At 31.3% G+C, this 17,119-nt stretch overlaps 1 protein-coding gene across 3 annotated transcripts in view; it reads left to right on the top strand.

Moving 5' to 3' along the window:
* Window positions 1-374: 374 nt before the first annotated feature.
* The window catches only part of LOC143048387 (uncharacterized), a 57,730-nt gene continuing 40,985 nt past the window's right edge, over window positions 375-17,119 (top strand). The window contains exons 1-5 of one of the 3 annotated variants that reach the window (XM_076222081.1): window positions 375-502; window positions 2,944-3,092; window positions 10,264-10,432; window positions 11,110-11,201; window positions 15,943-16,071. In XM_076222081.1, the coding sequence (XP_076078196.1) occupies window positions 460-502; window positions 2,944-3,092; window positions 10,264-10,432; window positions 11,110-11,201; window positions 15,943-16,071 (582 nt within the window). In that variant the 5' untranslated portion in view covers window positions 375-459. Of the gene's footprint in view, window positions 692-2,943; window positions 3,093-10,263; window positions 10,433-11,109; window positions 11,202-15,942; window positions 16,072-17,119 lie in introns of all 3 variants that reach the window. The other 2 variants (XM_076222075.1, XM_076222067.1) reach the window with 2 other exon arrangements.

The following is a 17,119-nucleotide window of genomic DNA, read 5'->3' as shown; positions in this document are numbered from 1 at the left end:
TATTGTCTTTGTATTAACTTCTGCATATTGTTATATTTATAATTTTTTTTTAATCCATTTCAATTTTGATGGTTAAATAAATAACTGATCGCACTTCTGCCCAGTGACTGTGTTAAATTTGCCCGTCATAACCTCTATCTAAAATGGAAATGATATATTTAAAAAAAATCGTCCGCATTAACTTGTAACACCTGTTTTGTATCATCTTGATTTTTGCAGTGACATCTTTCCCGGAAATAAACACAATGTATCAATATAAATCAATAGTTTCATAATTGAGCGACACGATTTCCCCGCCAATTTTGTTCAGTGATAAGTACCGAGATGTTCTGAAACCAAAACAGCCAATCATATTGCATGTGAAAGTGAAATTTGTATTCCGAATAGATCATGCTGTATTGATATCAATGGCATTGAAGCAGAGAAGAAGTTTTAAAGTAGTGATATGCAAGTTGAAAGATGGATAACATTTGGGAAAAATTAGATTACATTCAAACAACAGGTAACACTGAACAATATATGCACAATGATAATTCATTAGTTGATGCGGTAAACACAAGTAGTGACATTCTGACTATAGTTGCAGACCAAAATCTTAATCTGTCCATTGCTTGCGGCAATACAAATGAAAATAAACATCGCAAGGATTTTGTAGACCAGTTTGTGATTCCCAAAAAGATAATTGATTATGGTAAGATACCTTTAACCAATTATGAATTGAAACGAAATATATTTTCCAAACTTGCTTATTATTGAAATTGTTTCAAACTGATGTTGCTTTACTTTTTTCATGATCAAGGATTTGTATATCTAACTATATACAAATCCTTGTCATGATGATACATCCAACTTATGATAAAAAAGAAAAGAAAAACTGTAAACCTTTCGTTTTGGTACTCAACAACTGTTTCTTTAAGAGGGACAAACCTTTTATTGCAGAGGTCAAAGGTGTAATTGGATTTTCACATTATAACTTTGGTTCTGCCAATTTTGGTGGGATTTACCTTTAAAAAACTACCCATGATATCCAAGAGCACACTATTGCCTAAAATCTTTCAAAAAAAAAATAGTAAGAGGAAATTTATTTGTATATTTTTGAGTTTATTTGTGTGGGCAGAAATGAGAAGTCTCCAGCTGTCCCATGGCAAGTAAACCCAATTTCCATTGTTAAAAAATAAAGACAAATGTGATTTTTTTTTTTAAATTTTCATTTACGGCTATACAAAAAACAGTTCTGTACAGGGAAAAATGTAATGTTGCTTATGTATAATATTAAGGTTGCTTATGTATAATATTAATTGTCATGGTGTCTAGATATGGAATATCTGAAAATACACTTTGTATTTTGCCGAAGAATAGTCTTATATTTGAAAATGAGTACCTGACCCCAAAATTTATTTAAAATATCATTTAATTTATTAGTATCCATGGTATTTAAAGGAATTTTTACCAATTTTTATAAAATAAAATATACAAAAAAACTGAATTATTTTAAATTATATGAATACACAGCAATTTAAAATAAAAATGCAGTAATATCATGAAATTTTTTTTAAATAGGTATGAAACTTTCAAAGAATTATTACACAAAATTTGTACATGTACTAATTAATGTAAAAAAGATGTTCCAAATGATTTTAATTAAAAAAATGTGTGTGTTTTTCTTTTGAATCAAAGTATTATTGCCCAAAGGATAGAAAGTGAAAAAAAAGGAATTTATTTTTTATAAAGATCTTATCGTTTCATTTATCTAAAGATGTAACATACAAAAGGTTTGTATTTTGCATGAATTATGTCCATTGTTTTAGGATAAAAATGTTTAGACTTGATCAATAGATTAAGAGGAAATTAAAATAGAACTATTTTGTTAAGCTTTTAAAGTTTTGACTTATGTACTTCAAATACAAAGGAGTTAGGTCTGTCAAGTGCTGATTTTGGCCTCAAATTTCAGGTTCATCTGTCAGACAAAAGATTTTGGACATTTTTTAAACACTTTTAAAAGTGTCTATATCAGTTGATGTAATTAGTTTCTGTGAAAAATTTTAACTGATTTAGTCATTAAAAATGCACTGATTCAAGCTGAAATATGAAAAATCTATCAAATATGACAAAAAATGTCACTTTTCAGATGGGTTTTGTCAAAAATAAAGTGGCCGCATCCATGTTCATCCTCAACCTTTATATATGTTATGTATTATCATCAAATACAACTTGCATTTCAATATTATGAATGAACACAAATGCGTCCACTTGCATTTAAGACGGAAACCGTCTAAAGTTTAACTAAAATGCTAAAATTGTGAAGATTACAGTAATTTAAAATGACTTACTGATGCTAGTACCCAATATATGTGCATTAAAAACAGTCCATATTTATGTAACAGAAGCATTCTACTTTCCAATAAATAACTAAAAGTTTACATTTTAACAATTTTGTAAAACTGCTATATTTTTAGGCCAAAAAGGGGTCTTAATGGACGTACTCCTTTCAAAAATAGAGATTTTGGTTTAAATGATTTCCAAATAATCTGGATTTAAACCATGTCTAGGAAACATAGATTGCAGTGTTTCAGAAATTAAATATTCCAGTCAATTATTTAATTTGTTGTAACAAGCATAACTTGTAAAGATAGTGTTTGTCAATTTATATTGTACATGTACTGGTATGTGTTACATATTTTTATAGTCCTAATATTCTAAGAAAATAGGGTGGGCTGTGATTGATTGTGGCCTCCTAACAAAGAACTGTTTATATCAATGTTATGAATCTGTGTATGGGGCTAGATTTTATCTCATTACATTTATTTATGTACCTTGTTGGCTAACAAGTATAAAGATCTGCTCCATAACTGAAAATGATCAAGGACACAATACAATGGTTCTTAAGAACCATATAATTCCTCTTATATTGTAAAAAAAAAGGGAATATACATATTTTTTCAGGGCTTTTGTCTTCATTAAAAGAAGATTCACGAGAGTATCAACATGAGGTTTTACCCAGTATTGTGAGGAGCTACAGATATGAACAATCAAAATCTCAGTTCAGATACAGTAAGCCTTATCTTGTTCAGAACAACAGACTTGAAGAACAGGTTAGAATTTTTAAAAGCAGTTTTAAATTTCTTATTTTAATTTATTTATTAATTGTATAAAAGAGTGTAATAATCGATGGAAAGGTCTTTACTTAAATTTTTAAGCATGAAAAAATTTCACTGATATGCAATTTACACCCGAGCCTTCAGTATTTAAATTATAATCAAGTTAATTCAGAAATTGATACTGATCCCCCTATTTTGTTCTGCTCCTATTTTGTTCTGCTTCTGTTTATATGCAAGATTAAAAAAAGCTCCTTTGAGCTTTCTGGTAGCTGCTACTTGTTACGTCATGTACATTGTATTACATTTTCCTAGGATAATAAACATGTATAAAAATTTGTTCATAAAACAATGTCACCTAATCATTGCCATCTGAACTGGGAGAAATTCCTCCTCTCCAACCTATAGATATTTTTATAACCTAGGTGTCATAGCTTCCACTCTTTGAAGAATAATAGTAATTGTTGATCAATAAACAGTGGAATTTCTCTTTCCCATAATTGATCACACAACACTTGTTAATTTGTGACAGTGTGATAGTGTAGTAAAAGTATGAGATTAGGAAATATTGTGGAGTCTCATGCAGTGTTCTCACCAGGATTTATTTTTATAGCACTGTTAAATACAAGCATGAGATATTTGAATAATTAACCTTTTGTAATTTGTGAGGCAATGATGTCATGTTTGTAATGTGATGTTGGTTTATACCTTAGCATGCTTAGAATGTTTTGAAAAATAATTTCCATGAATTATTAACAGAAATGAAAATCAGTAATGCATTTTCATTCAATTTCAAAGTTTGTATTGATGAAATAAATATCTTATGAAGCATTTGCATGTTTGGAATATATTGAAATTTTAATGAACTTTCTTTTAACATGTTTAAGATGGCTGATGCACGTTTTATGCATGTACAGCTATAAGATATCTTTTACAAATTGAAATAAAATAAATAAACAATATATGTTTTTCGATAACCGAAAAAGATAAAAATATTTGTAATCTGTCCATTAAATATAAATAACTGAAAGTTCTTGTATTAATGATGCAAAGATAGTTTTATCCCATACATGAAACCAAGGAAGTTCAACATCCCAATAGAAAAAACTAAAAGTTGGAATATTATGAACATCTTGCAGGGATTATCTTGCACTGATGCTCACATTTTTAACAAGAAGCACTTAAATGACTTTACAACCTGTATATACCACTTAGAGCTGGAGATGTCTATTATATATATTATTGTGTTGTTGGGCTGCTGTCTCAATAACATTTCTCCTTCATTTCCATTCATTCATAATATCGTTTATTTAAAGATGAGTTAGATGACATTCAAACATGGGACCAGTAGTTACTGTAAATTCAGAAATTATTGAGTGCATTTATTATTGGGATTTTGTCATTTTAGACTAAAATGTGATTTTAATTTTTGCAATATTGAGAAAATCCTGTTTAATTCCTATAAAAAAATTGAGGTTTAAATTATTGCGATTATAACCCTGTCGCATTATTCGCAATAATAAAAAACATGGGCAATAATTTCTGAATTTACAGTAGTCATTTCATTCTGTAATCATGGTTAACTAGAACATTCTTAAGACTATGTGGTATGGACTTTGCTCATTGTTGAAGGCTGTACGGTGAACTATAGTTGTTAATGTCAGTCTGTGACATTTTGGTCTCTTGTGGATAGTTGTCTCATTGGCAACCATACCACATCTTCTTTCTAGCTCACCTGGCCCGAAGGGCCAAGTGAGCTTTTCCCATCACTTGGCGTCCGTCGTCCGTCGTCGTCGTCCGTCGTCGTTAACTTTTACAAAAATCTTCTCCTCTGAAACTACTGGGCCAAATTAAACCAAAGTTGGCCACAATCATCATTGGGGTATCTAGTTTAAAAAATGTGTGGCGTGACCCGGCCAACCAACCAAGATGGCCGCCATGGCTAAAAATAGAACATAGGGGGTAAAATGCAGTTTTTGGCTTATAACTCAAAAACCAAAGCATTTAGAGCAATCTGACACGGGGTAAAATTGTTTATCAGGTCAAGATCTATCTGCCCTCAAATTTTCAGATGAATCCGACAACCCGTTATTGGGTTGCTGCCCCTGAACTGGTAATTTTAGGGAATTTTTGCTGTTTTTGGCTATTATCTTGAATATTATTATTGATAGAGATAAACTGTAAACAGCAAAAATGTTCAGCAAAGTAAGATTTACAAATAAGTCAACATGACCAAAATGGTCAGTTGACCCCTTTAGGAGTTATTGACCTTTATAGTCAATTTTTAACCATTTTTGTAAATCTTAGTAATCTTTTACAAAAATCTTCTCCTCTGAAACTACTGGGCCAAATTAATCCAAACTTGGCCACAATCATCTTTGGGATATCTAGTTTAAAAAATGTGTGGCGTGACCCGGCCAACCAACCAAGATGGCCGCCATGGCTAAAAATAGAACATAGGGGTAAAATGCAGTTTTTGGCTTATAACTCAAAAACCGAAGCATTAAGAGCAAATCTGACAGGCGGTAAAAGTGTTTATCAGGTCAAGATCTATCTGCCCTGATGTTTTCACATGGATCGGACAACCTGTTGTTAGGTTACTGTCCTGAATTGGTAATTTTAAGGAAATTTTGCCGTTTTTTGTTATTATCTTGAATATTATTATAGATAGAGATAAACTGTATACAGCAATAACGTTCAGCAAAATAAGATCTACAAATAAGTTTGCATGACTAAAATAGTCAATTGACCCCTTAAGGAGTTATTGCCCTTTATAGTTAATTTTTAACATTTTTCATAAATTTTTGTAAATTTTTAGAAAATATTTTCCACTGTAATTACTGGGCCAAGTTCATTATAGATAGAGATAATTGTAGCAACAAGAATGTTCAGTAAAGTAAGATCTACAAACACATCACTATCACCAAAACACAATTATGTCATGAATTTATCTGTGTCCATTGTTTAACATGCACAAGACCAAGGTGAGCGACACAGGCTCTTTAGAGCCTCTAGTTTATATTAAGAGTACATTGATATACTGTAAATTATGAAATAATTGCGATGTTTTTATTATTGGGAAAAATGCGACAGGGTAATCATCGCAATAATTAAAACTCGCATTTTGAATTTTTTTATATGAATCATTAAGAGGTAAATAATACAATTTGTTAGCTGCTCGGGGACCATTTGACAGGTTTAAGACCTGTTAACTATCTGAATAACATATTTCCACTGAACTTTTAGATGTAGTTAAAGGCTGAAATAAATAAACATTCTCTAACACCCCTTTATACAAGTAAAGGAAAAACTGCAAAATTTAAATGGTACACAATCAGCGCATAGAATGTAAGTATCCTGTATTACATGGCCGTCAGAAGGGGAGGTGTGTCGGGTGCGATCGCACCCCCTATTTCAAAAAAAAAAAAAAAAAAAAAAAAGAATTTTCAGGCACGGATTGACCATTTGTCATCCACGCTGACGGGTAACCGTGATCTTTCTGTCACAGAATAGGACATATGGGATACAGTTTGAGAGATAATCTTTAATATGACGTCCATTATCACCGTGAACTAGCATATTTGTTAAGGGGCCAGCTGTAGGACGCTTCCAGGTTCGTGAATTTCTCGCTGCATTGAAGACCTATGGTTGGCCTTCTGCTGTTGTTGGTTCTATGGTCAGGTTGTTGTCTCTTTGACACATTCCCCATTTCCATATATGTTGCCCAGGGAGGCGAGGGGCGTGGTACTGGGAGTGAGGGCCGGGAGCAGGAGTGAAGAAACAGGATAGAAAGGTGTCACTGGCAGGGGTTATGAGGAGTGGGATAAAGGGGGCGGGAAGCGAGGGTAAGGTACCCCATGGTCACTGCACCCCTCATATATATTTTCAATTATTTAGCCTAATATTCGTCATTTTATAATTCAAACACAGTCCTTTTGAACCGTAGAACCATATATAACATTAGAGTCTGTAAAGGTCAACACTAATTTCTTGTTGATGAGACGTTAAAATTTTCATAGAACTAATGTGCAATCAATCTTTTATGCTTCTAGAGGAAGGGTTGGAGGGTCCCTAGTCCGGAAATTCCGCTTAAAAACACGAAATCCTGAGGTCCAGAATTTGAATAAATTTAAATCTCGACATCCCGAAATTCGAAAAAAGAATTACACTAAAACTCTGTATGAATCAACATCATATTGATATACAGTCATAGGATAAAAGTGAGTTCCCACTCAAAAAATGTTCTATCATTTCAACTAAAATCGATGTTTTTCAAAAAATTATTACCAAATAAATCAATGAGCGATTTTTAAAAAATATACATGTATACCATAAGATGCAGAAATGTCTGAAGTTCTTGTAGAAGAGAAATACCAACGGTACAAGGATTGTATTCTTCAAAATGTACTTGATTCTGGTAATATTCTCTCAGATTCATGTGCAACAGCTATCAAGAACTGCTGTACCCGAATATCTACACTTTACTCAAATTGGCTGAAAGTGCTGAAAGGTCTGCCAGCTCCCTTCATCTGCTCCATCATTACAATAGAGCCTCGATGACCGGTGACCGTTTAAGTGCTCTTGCACTTATTCATATCCATTATGGTTTTGATCATTCTTATGAAAAAATCATCAACTCGTTTTGTAAACTCCATCCAAGATATATGGAATTGGAAAACATTATTTTTCAGAAGTGATTTTGATTTGTTTCATTTCATTTTATTTGTTCAATATATATAAAGTTAGTTGTAATGCAGGTGATTCTATGTCATTGAGGTCTAAATGTCCTTATGTGAAAAAAGAATCAATATGACACGAAGACAGTCACATTCCCCTATCTACTAAATGTAACACACAAAAGTAATTTAGAACTGGCAACGTAAACTACTTCTCAAAAGAAGAGGACTTTTTACTTACATCTCTGTATATGTCAAAAAAAAAACAATAACAGTTAAACCCAAAAGGTTAAGCCTTAACCTTAAGCACAGCATAAATTCCCAAAATCTTATTAAAAACGCTACTTGTATTGTTGGTATTCCTCTTCCAAAACTTATAAAAATTAAATGCTTCACCAAAGACCAAAATACTCTTGACTTGGGACAGGCGCATATAAATGCGACCGAGGAGGGTGTTAAAATGAGATTTGTAGGATTAGAATCGCCCCTAGCCAAGCTTATCATGTATCCATCAAAAGACAAAATTTTAAATTGAGAAATTTTCAGAAAGAATCAACTATGTTTTTTGAGGATTTTAATAGATGCTTATTTAGCTGCTTGTTTTTTTTATAATCCATCGTATTGTAATAAGATACACGTACGTCATTCATAGAATTCGTCTTATTAAGTTTACATTTATTACGAACACATTATTTGTTCATAATAAAAGTAAACTTGAAAGACATATGAAGCCATGTTGTCTTTAAAATCTCCAAATAGATCATGATAAAATGCCAGTAGGTTTATGCGTGTATATAAGAATAATATATTTTATCAGAAATAATTGCGGAACAAAAGTTATGTGTGCATTGTTTTTATCATATATATGAAATTGTAACGTTAACTTTGAAAGGTACCATTGTTATATTGATTTAATATGTTGAAATAAAAAGTACCTTCAGTGCAATCAATGGTTTATACGTTTTCTTCAATTAAATATTAGCCCATTAACCGTTTAAAAGCTTATAAGAAGGGTATGGATAATCATGTATTTAACGTTCTGAAAACGCATAAAACCTTGAATTTGGCTTACCCATTTTAAAAAAAAAATCCCTCCCTCACCCACCCCCTTTGCACCCCTTCTTGACAAAACCTTCCTACGGCCCTGTATTATTTGTGAAAATTGCACTAAAAATGTCAGACTGACAGGTCTTGGTACATTTTGATGATCTTTTTGAGAAAAGGAGGAGAGTTTCTTTGACAAAACAATGCATGCTCATTACAAAAATGTATTGGTATTAAAGTTTGTTAAAATGTAATTTGTTTTAAAGATGCTAATAATCCTGTATTCCAAGTTGCTTATAAATAGAATATTCTTTATTATTCAGGGAGGGTCTATATGCTATTTACTAATTGAAATATACTACAAATTGTGAAGATTAATTGTGATAAATTTATCAACTATGTAATTCATAACAATTTTGTAATTCATTATGGTTGTTTTATTTGTAACATTAATGCTGTATAAAAAATACAAGAAACTTTTTGTTTTTTGATACAAAATCTTAATTGAATTTACCTTTTCAATGGGCTTTGGGTAGCCTTTTCTATTCAATTCACTTATTCTAACAAAATAACTGTTGAAGGCCAAGTTGGTGGCCAATAATCATAAATTAGCAGTTTATGATGGCACCTCTTGACAGCAGGATCAATTAACCTGTGTAGCATTTCAGATAAAACAGTTTGACTTTCTTGTTTTTAACTAAACAGTAAGTAATGAGGTTATTATATTGTCAAACCATGATAATTGAGGAATGGTAGAAATTTGAAAACAAACTTGGAAATGACTTCTTGATAATATCCATAAAATTGTTTTATCCCTTTCATGCATTTTCCAATTTAATTTCTTCATATTTTGGGAGAAACAAAATATAAATTGCACTTTAAAAAAAAAAAATTTTCAGGTAAAGAAGTGATTTAGTTCTTTAAAAAGTAAAAAGGAGTCTGAATTCTATCAAAGTGAATATTTAAAATGTATGAAAAGTGAAAATATCTATAATTTGTATGCCCAAGCTGTTGAAAAAATGGATATAAAAATGAATGCCCTACATGATTTTAACAATTAAGAGACAAATTACAGATGCATGCTAAGCATTGGAAAAAAGATTAAGGACATTTAAGATGGAGAGATCTTTCTGCATAAAAAGCAGCTAAAACAGTTCCACCTTATTTACCACATAGATAATGTCAAATCAACTTAAAATATAGAACACATATTTATTTTATTAATATATGCCCAATAAAGGTTTTGACCCAGGTTTACTAATTTACTGAACATAGAAATTTGATAGTGCAAGAATTAAGGTCATAAATCTAATTCTAATTTCTGTCTTTTTATAGAATTGTTGGTATACATATAATTAAACATACTGTTCAACAAAATTATCATTAAGTCATTATAATTATGCAGTTGACATATTTGCCATGTCCATTCTTTTTTTTCATTGTTACAGTTCCATGAGAGGAAAAGGGAATTTCGACAGGCAGGTTATTCAGATAAAGAAATCAAAGAAAGCTATGGGTTTTTATATGTAAGTGAAGAACAAAATATAGAGCATATATGTGGAGATGGTTTGAAGGTTGGAAATCTGAAAAGTTCCTGTCTTGGCCATGCTGATATGGGTAAGAATACCAATAATATACATAACAATAATAACAACATGTACATAGAATTACCTGTTGCATTGATGTTCAATAGTTGTCGTTTGTTGGTGTGGTTCTTAAGTGTTTTTCGTTTCATGTTTTATATAGATTAAACCATTGGTTTTCCAGTTTGAATAGTTTTACATTAGTAATTTTTGGGTCATTTATAGCTTGATGTTCGGTGTGAGCCAAGGCTCTGTGTTGAAGACTATACTTTTACCCATAAGGGTTCACTTTTACAAATTGTGACTTGGATGAAGAGTTGTCTCACTGTACATATATGACTATGAGTTCATGAACATTTAGTCTACTTTTTGTTGCTATATATCTTCAGTTTATAGCTGATCTTTATCTTTATATTTGATAGATGTTTACTCTAAACTTCTTTTTTTTTTTTTTTTTTTTTTATCTTTTTAAAAGCTGTGTTTTTGTGACAATGTTTGTAAATTTTGTTACTTTTATAGCTCAGCAATCTTGTTTGACTGATGAGTTTGACTGTCTCTAGTAACTTTTACCTCCTTATTAAATTGACATTACATTGTATTAAATTTATAGTTCTCAGGAACTATACCGGTAATTGCTGTAGAAAAACTTAAAAATGTCTATTGAAATCTTGCACATATGAATTTTTTAATTATATTTTTTTGTGTTTGAAGGTGTACAATTATGTAAGCATGCTGATGTTATACGACCAGGCAGTGTTTCCAGTAAATACAATGGTTATCTGATTATATTTAAAGTGATGAAGGTAGGGAATGTATAACAATTTATCTCACATACATTTGTTATTGGCCTTAAAATAGACAAGAAATAAGAAAGTTTAGCTAAGGATGCTTACCCAACATATTTTAAAATAATCATCCTTGGGAATAATTTCTTATTTTTTGGACCAACCAACCAACCAACCAACCAACATTACTGAAAAATTGGCTATTAAAGTGAACATCAATATTTTTTTTTTTTTTTTTTAATAAAAAGGATATTTAGCAAATACCAAAACTTTGGCATTTTGAAAATTTTGTCTAAATCAGTTGTTTATTCCAGCTGCCCTGTTTATTACCTTTATAAATTCTCTCATTTCATAAATTAACTAAATAAATCTGTCACCATAATCTGATAAAAATAGACGCTGCTACATATCTTTTGTTTGGTAAAAAATGTTTCAAATAAATCTTTCAAATACTCAGCCATGGGGCATCTGGGGTACAGTTTATCTTAGTATGGGTCACATTTAAAAATCAAAAAGATTTTCATTTTGATCAACTTACCAGAGCTTTGTTGCTGGAGAATGTTAATAGTTAAATATTAATCTTCTAAACATGCTAAATGGAACCAACTAAACAGGTAAATCTTTCAAAGATATTATTTATTGGATTATCAATTTTGGGGAGTTTATACAGTTTCACATTGTTGTGTCATTTTTGTAATTTTGATATAATATATTGTAGATCACACAATGATTTTTTTTAAGAATAACAGAAAATAAAACATGGAAGCCATACTTGTTTAAGAGAAATATGAGGATGGAAAAGACCATGTTAACAGCGTTGTTATGGTTGATTAATTTTTTTATTACAAGTCAAAATAATTTATATTTGTCAGCCTTTATTAAACAATTTTGCAAGTTTTTTTTTAATTATTATAGATATAACATGGACACATTAACTATTTATATAAACATGTGACTAGTTTGAAATAAAGAACATTCATTGCAATTATTAAAATGTTATAGGAGTCAATTAGATTATAGGCTGTTTGATTACTGGAATGATTATGATATATTTCTCCCAGCTGATTTCAAAATGTTTTTAGCTTAATTATTTAGTTTAACTCCATTAAAATATTATTGCTATGTGAAACAGGATGTTTTATTTCATTACTAGGCCACACCAATGTAATTCCTTGTTCGACGGACCCGCCCGCACCTATTTTTTTCAAAACAGAATTTTTTTAATTTTTTTATATTCCCGCTTCCCGCATCTGGAAATGTAATCTTGTCCATTTCCCGCACCGTTTTTTTTTTGTAAATATTATAAAAAGATCTCAACATTTGTTTTTAAAATCACAGTCTAACTTGTATGTAACGATTTTAAACCTATAAGCACCCCACCACACTGCGTAAATAGCCGTGAGAATATTTGTTTCAGCATGAAACCAATTGATCCCAAGAGGGAGTGCTCCGATATAGATATGTAACAGCGGAAATACCTGTACGGAACAAAACATTGGTTTCTTTCCCCCTTACTTATATTCCCTATCAAAAAATGTTCATTGTTAGAATAAAGAATGTAAAGAACTTCTGAAAGAGTTGCCTTCAACTGCAATTATATTGTAAGCTGGCGATACAAAACTGTCCATACTCGCTGCAGGTTTGTGCACCTGACCTGGTTGATTCAGGGACCTGTCGTTCAGCAGTTATCGTTTGTCATTATGTTTGTTGATGGGGTTCATTGGTATTTTCCCGTTTGGATATATAAATTAGATCGTTGGTTTTCCTGTTCGAATTGTGTACACTAATAATTTTGGGGTCCCTTATAGCTTGCTGTTTGGTCTGGATCAAGAACTGTGTAAAAGGCCATACTTTGACCTATGCTATGTTTGTTACATGTATTATCAGGTTGAGAACAACCCTCCCTCAGACAAGAGGTCATTTTACTGTTATAGAAAAGAAATACCAAGGATTTGTATTGTGCTACTCTACAAAACCTTTGAAAACTTAGAAGTTTTTACTCAAAAAGAGGAGAAATACATCATATTTTAAACAAAAGAAGGGCCCACTTATTTTGAATAATATTAAACTGTTAAAGTAAATGTGTTAACATGGTTAAAGTCCAGGAATATTACAAAATTCTTGGACAAGATTTGACCATTAATACCAGAATAGATATTATAGTTCTTTGGGAAAATATGAGCCCTTATGTACTACAAAAAAATATATTATACATGTAACTTATATTGACCCCTCATAAAAGGGATATTTATAACATTAAGGGGTTGTTCTGAACCTGATTATGACTTGGATGAAGAATTGTCTCATTGTCAGTCACACATACATAGACCAAATTTAATAATTCAATTTTTAACCGGATTTTTGTGACAAAAATGTTGGTTATTGATTTGGGGATGTACGGCGGGCAGGCGGCAATCAAATGTTGTCTGTGCATTAACTTATGAACCGTTCAACCAAAGCTTTTAAAATTTTAATATGTTGTTACTGACAACTAAATGAAGGTCAAGTTCAATAATGGCGATTTTGACTTTTACCGTTCAGGAGTTATGGTTCTTGAAAGATTGAAAAATGGAGTTTCCAGTCGTGTCCGTGCATTTACGCATGAACTGTTCTACCTAAGCTTCCCAAATTTTAATATGTTGTTACTGATGACAAAATGGAGGTCAAGTTCAATAATGGCGATTTTGAATTTTACCGTTCAGGAGTTATGGTTCTTGAAAGATTGAAAAATGGTGTTTCCAGTCGTGTTCGTATATTTTGTCATGAACCATTCAACCAAAGCTTTTGAAAATTTTATATGTTGTTACTGATGGCAAATTAGAGGTCATGTTCAATAATGACGATTTTGACTTTTACCGTTCAGGAGTGATGGTTCTTGAAAGATTGTGAAATGGTGTTTCCATTCACGTTGTTGCATTTTCTCATGAACCATTCAATCTAAGCTTTTCAAATTTTAAGATGTTGATACTGATGACAAAATGGAGGTCAAATTTGATATTGACGATTTTCACTTTCACCATTCATCAGTAATGGTTCTTGTAATATTGCCAGGACACAAATAAATATTAATAAATCCGGTTTGCTGTCGTTGTGACAGCCTCTTGTTTCTTCTTGAAAGGGCAAAAAATACTTCTTAAATTTAAGAAATGTCAAAGTACAAGTTTAAATCAAGTTTTAATATTGTCAAAACCTACTATCTTATGTTTACAAAAAAAAATTATAATCGCTCGCCTTTGTTTTCAAGCTTCGCCTCAAAAAATTTTCAAATTAAATATTTTTTTATTAAAATTTTCAAATTGCTCGCTCGCCCCTATTTTTGGAGTCCAAAAATCCGTAGAACAAGAAATTAAATTGGTGTGGCCCTAGCTTAAATTAAATATTTATTTTCAATTTATTCAGTTTGAAATTGACATCAATTACAGAGAAATGAGTAATCAATAACAATGAATAAGGAAAAATAAACTTATAAAAAAATATTTAATCAAATATATTACTCTATAGATTTGAATAGCAGTAACTTTTTTATGGTATTTTTGCTTTCAGAGTTGCAAAGGAAATGCATCTGCCAAACAGTGTACCAACTACTACTTAAAACAATAAAAATTTGTGGGTATTTGGGATATCATATACATGATGTATATGTCTGTCTGGCAGACTTTATCTGACATTTATAAACTTAATTTCAAGGTTCATTAGTCAATGTTACATTTCTATGGTAAGGTCTATTTCTCAGACACTTTAAATAAACTATATTTGATGTATGGAATGTGTGTAAGGTGTACATGTCTTCCTGGCATGTTTTATCTCACCTTGATCTCATTCTCATGGTTCAATGGTCATTGTGGTTATGTATAATTCTCAGATACAACCAGCAAATGTTAAACTATATTTATGTGAACATGCTTGTTGGGTTAGGTTCATCTGACCTTGACATTATTTGTTTTTCGTTGGTCAATATTCAAATTTTCATGGTTTGGTCAATGTTAGGTTTTCATGTTTTTGTGAGTTTATCAATTACAGTAAGCAAAAGGTCAATTACATTCCTCTGACTTTTACAACAAATTTATGGTTGATTTTGTGGTTAGATGTGTTTCTCAGATAGGTCAATATCCAAAAATTTCCAAAGAACTTTTTGTGTGAAAAAAATCTGCATCACAAAGGGTTTTTCATTGTTTGCTTAATATTTCAAAAATGAATACCACTTGGTACCCAAAAGTTTAACCAGCTTACAACAAGCCATCTTTCAAGTTTGCAATATGGATAGAGGAGTTGAGGAAAATGCTACCATTACTGTTTACCAGAAACGAATCTCACATATTGAGCCAGATACTATAATCAATTTTACTTTGAATATGGAATAATGTGAGGTGTACAGAATACAGATATGTCCAGTAGGATTCATTTGAACTTAACCTCATTTTCATGGTTATTGGTCAACTTCAAGTTTCCATGGTTATGTCCGTTTTTCAGATATTATAAGCAAGTGGTGAACTAGATAAACGAAGAAGTTATTGTAAGGTATGCAAGTCTATCTAGCAAGCTGCATATCACCTTGATATCCCTTTTCATGGTCCCTCATGGTCAGTTTGTTCCTCAGGTGCTATAAGCAATAGGTTAGCTATATATGGTGTAGGTGATTATCTTGGTCTTGCAGGGTTCATTTGACCTTGACCGATTTCAAGACATTGAGAGTTAGCTACATGATAAAACATAAATAATACTACAAACTTAGTGAAATATTTGTTGTTTTTTTTTACAGGGAAAAGTGAAACAAGTAGTTGAGAACCACACAAACATTCCATTAGAACCTACCCCAAATTATGATTGTCATCTGGTAGCCAGTGCGGACAGTTCATTAAATCATACTGCATTATTTAACAGTTCACAGGTAAACTTGTTTGATGCAGTTTATTGCATAGAATTATGGGAAATGCATATTATCCTGGTTGCTAGCACATTTACACAATGTTTAGTTGTGTGTTTTCTGCTGTATTCAAATTAGATAAATAGAATTTATGCCAATGTATTTGCATTAATTGACTAACATGATTCAAAGTTTTGTTTGGAAACAAAGCAGCATTTCAACATCTTAGCAAAAAGGAAAAGAATGTGTATGTAGTCCAAAATGGATGGTTAAGTAGAAAAGCTACCATTGTATTATATGTGTAAATAATTGTGGAGAATAGATTATGAAATAAAAGGATAAATAATTGTGGAGAAAAAATAAATAAGGAAGCAATGATGTAAGGTTTACTAGCTATTACATGAAACTTGCTGCCAAAGTCTAGTTTGACAATTTCAATGTTTTCTATATGGACTGCACTCAGACATACCATGACACTAAACAGTCCTTCAAACTGACTGTTTGACAGAAAAAGAATCTGACTACATTCAATTTTCAAATCATCCACCATTCATCAAATTCTAGGAATAAGTGCAGATGAAATTAAATATGGTACATTTTGAAGATTGTCAAAGGAATAATGCATTGATGAATTTAGTAAATTGTTAGATATTGCATTGAAGACTGTCAGAGGAATGATACTTATTACACTTAAAAGGTAAAATGATGTATAGTCGCCGTCAGCTGAAATTCGTAGCGGAAATAATACTTTAGTAAAGTGTAAAATGTTGCACTAACTGAAAACTAACAGAGAAAGAAACATTAAAGTACAGTAAAAAGGTCAAATTTGGCCAAAAATAAAAAAAAATGTTTTTCAATGGAACAATAGATAGCCATTCTTTTTACCAAATTTAACTTTGCATGTTCATTTATTTAACATCAATTAGGTCATTAGTAAATTAGGTCATTAGTTTTCTCGTTTGAATTGTTTTACATTGTCATTTCGGGGCCTATGTGGTATGGGCTTTGCATTGCTGAAGGCCGTACGGAGAACTATAGTTGTTAATTTCTGTGTCATTTGGTCTCTTGTGGA

The sequence above is a fragment of the Mytilus galloprovincialis genome, chromosome 1 (assembly GCF_965363235.1).
Source record: "Mytilus galloprovincialis chromosome 1, xbMytGall1.hap1.1, whole genome shotgun sequence".
NCBI classification, from domain to species: Eukaryota; Metazoa; Mollusca; class Bivalvia; order Mytilida; family Mytilidae; genus Mytilus; species Mytilus galloprovincialis.
This window is presented reverse-complemented; position numbering and strand designations above follow the sequence as displayed.